Source organism: Olea europaea, unplaced genomic scaffold (assembly GCF_002742605.1).
Source record: "Olea europaea var. sylvestris unplaced genomic scaffold, O_europaea_v1 scaffold15631, whole genome shotgun sequence".
Taxonomy (NCBI): Eukaryota; Viridiplantae; Streptophyta; class Magnoliopsida; order Lamiales; family Oleaceae; genus Olea; species Olea europaea.
The window spans coordinates 1-2,545 of NW_019233237.1; the positions used below are offsets into that span (position 1 = coordinate 1).

Genomic DNA, 2,545 nt, shown 5'->3' on the forward strand with positions numbered 1-2,545 from the left:
TAAGAATCTTCAGTAGTGAATATGTGGGTGCTATGTCCAGTTGAGCACGAGGTACTGGAGAGAGAAGTGGGAAGACTACGAGCTTTGTATCAGCAACAGCAGCAGCCACAACAGCTGCAGCAATCTTCTAGCCATCGACGTGCCAAAAGCAATGATTTTGATCAACAATTTGCTAATCTTTCACTGAAACACAAGGAAGCAAGTGGTGGCCACATTCAGGTTTCTGGCCAACGTCACATTTGAGTATATAGCCAGAGCTTCAACTGAGCCCTCACTGATTCCTCAGTTGACGGTGCCTCACGGTTTCCTTTGTTTGGTAGGATCAAGCCAGACTCGTCCAGTGCTTGTGCTCTACCCCATCCTGCTTTGTTTACTTTGCTCTACTGCCTTAATTTTCTCTCTGTTGGTTTTGTTGAAGTCATTTTTTCCGATAAATTAGTGTCTCCATGTGCACCTGGTAGTCTGTGCTAGAAAATAGTATTTGTGGCAGGCGACTCTCCTGAGGTGGTTCTCCAGACATAATCAATGTTAGCATTATTGTATTTCTAGTGATAAGTTCGTCATCGCTTGTCTACAATTTCATGCTTTAGCGATTCTCAAACTGTTGATTTCATGAGTATTTACTGACGAATGTGTTTTACAATCATACAATAGGACAACTGTTTTAGCAATGGAATTTTCAACGTGTTCTGATGGAAATTTGGATAATGTACTTCAAAGAACTTAAAATTGTTGCATGCTAATGCCTTTATCAGATTCGAGTTTCTTAACAAAATTGTGGCTGTGGCATTCAATGCTATTTTCTCTTGTAAGCTTTAGTAGCAAATACAAGTGAAGGATAAAAATACGCACGGCTTACGGAAGTTTTGGCAGATTCTAATGTTGGTCACTTAACTTATGGTGCTAGTTATAGTTGAGGACGCTGAATTCAAATTTGAGCAGTGCTATTTGTACATAAATGTATATAGATTGATTTATTTATTGATGATGTGGAAGAGAGGGAGAAAAAAATAAGACAGAATTAAATGCAGTTAGTTAATACTATTCACATCATCAATTTGTAAGCTAATATGTACATCATTATGTAAAAATAGCATTACTCATTTGGTCTATATCCTTTACCTCAACAAAAAAGTTGACACAACAGTCTAACTAGTAAAAATGTATCAGAGATGGAAAAATGATACCCTTGTTGCCAAATCAATATGGCAAGCAAAGTGAATACTAATCTGCAATCTATTTTAATGAGGATCATCTATTATATATATTTGAAGGAAAAATTACATTACAGTAACTTGGAGCAGCAATAATGAAAGAATTATACAGGAGACTGCCGGTGCATAAGACTGTGCAGCATTTGGAAGCCTGGGGTAATCTTGCGGTGAGGGCAATACACATTGTTCACCATTGAATGATATCTTTCTGGGAAATGCCCACCCTTCTCTGAAACTGAAAATCCCTGGATCTTTGTGCAGTATCATTTCTGTCTGCACATTTCCATTTACTCCTGCCTGCAGCAGCATGTCATTGTAATGTTGAATCCCATAAAACACTCCAGTATCATCTGAAGATACAAAGTGTTATTGATATTAACGCATAATTGATGTTAAGCGAGTATATTAGTACAAACGAAATGAACTTACTTATATCGCCATATTGGTTGAGGGGCTTATAGTTGAAACTGAAAACCCGCGTAACGCTTTGGAGATTAGGGTGTAAAACCACCAAGTTCCACTGACTGTAATTCTTGACGTAATTTAGATTTGTCACTGTAATTTTGACTCTCCAGTACTCTCTGTAACTTTGCATCACATGCCAGTGCACTCTTATAGGGCACATATCATCACTACATTGCAACACTGGTTCTGGTGGTTCATTGTGCGGTAGCTGCAATACTGGTGGCAGATCCCCAGCCCTATAACCACAGACAGTTAAATAAGAAAAATCGAGACTAAGCTTAAACAATTTCGTTTTTTTTCAATAACTTTGAAACTTACTTTACACATTTTGCACCAGTTTGGCAAGCGCAGCTGCAGTCTTGGCATGGAATTATGGTATCATTGTAGAATGCTGAGAACGAAACACAGCATGTTGGTGCCACAGAAGCTCTAAACTGGGAATAAGAGCACGTCACATTCCAAGTCGCTGCAATAAGTCCACATACATATAAAGAATACTATCAGTGTTGTACAATACGTTTTTATCATACGAGCTATACATGTGAATATCTGGGCTTACCAAGAGCTTGTGTCCTTCTACGTCCTTGATCTTCGGAAAATTTAGATGGAGGGACTTGAAATGGTTCTCCACAAGTATATCCTTGGAGTCCAAGAGTGAAATTTACAGGAATTCCGGGGCCAGAACCTTTTGTATCAGAACTTCCAACACTCATCTGAAAAGCAGAGATATATTTTTTTGGGTCTTGAGTCATGGACGAAACTACTCCACCTTTGCAGCAATTCGCAACCTGCTTATTGTATGGGGTTCCAGGCAAAAGGTCTATTATAACTGGTTCCTTTTCACAGCAATGGGGAAGTTTTCCTCC

At 38.8% G+C, this 2,545-nt stretch overlaps 1 protein-coding gene across 1 annotated transcript; it reads right to left on the reverse strand.

Annotated features, from left to right (window-relative positions):
- Positions 1-1,237: 1,237 nt before the first annotated feature.
- LOC111376822 (COBRA-like protein 6) lies at positions 1,238-2,539 on the reverse strand (the record flags this gene model as incomplete). The annotated part of the gene is made up of 4 exons (XM_022999823.1): positions 1,238-1,564; positions 1,644-1,915; positions 1,998-2,145; positions 2,239-2,539. Coding segments are annotated over 4 exons (1,005 nt in total), but the record flags the coding sequence as incomplete, so codon positions are not given.
- Between the last annotated feature and the right edge of the window lie 6 nt (positions 2,540-2,545).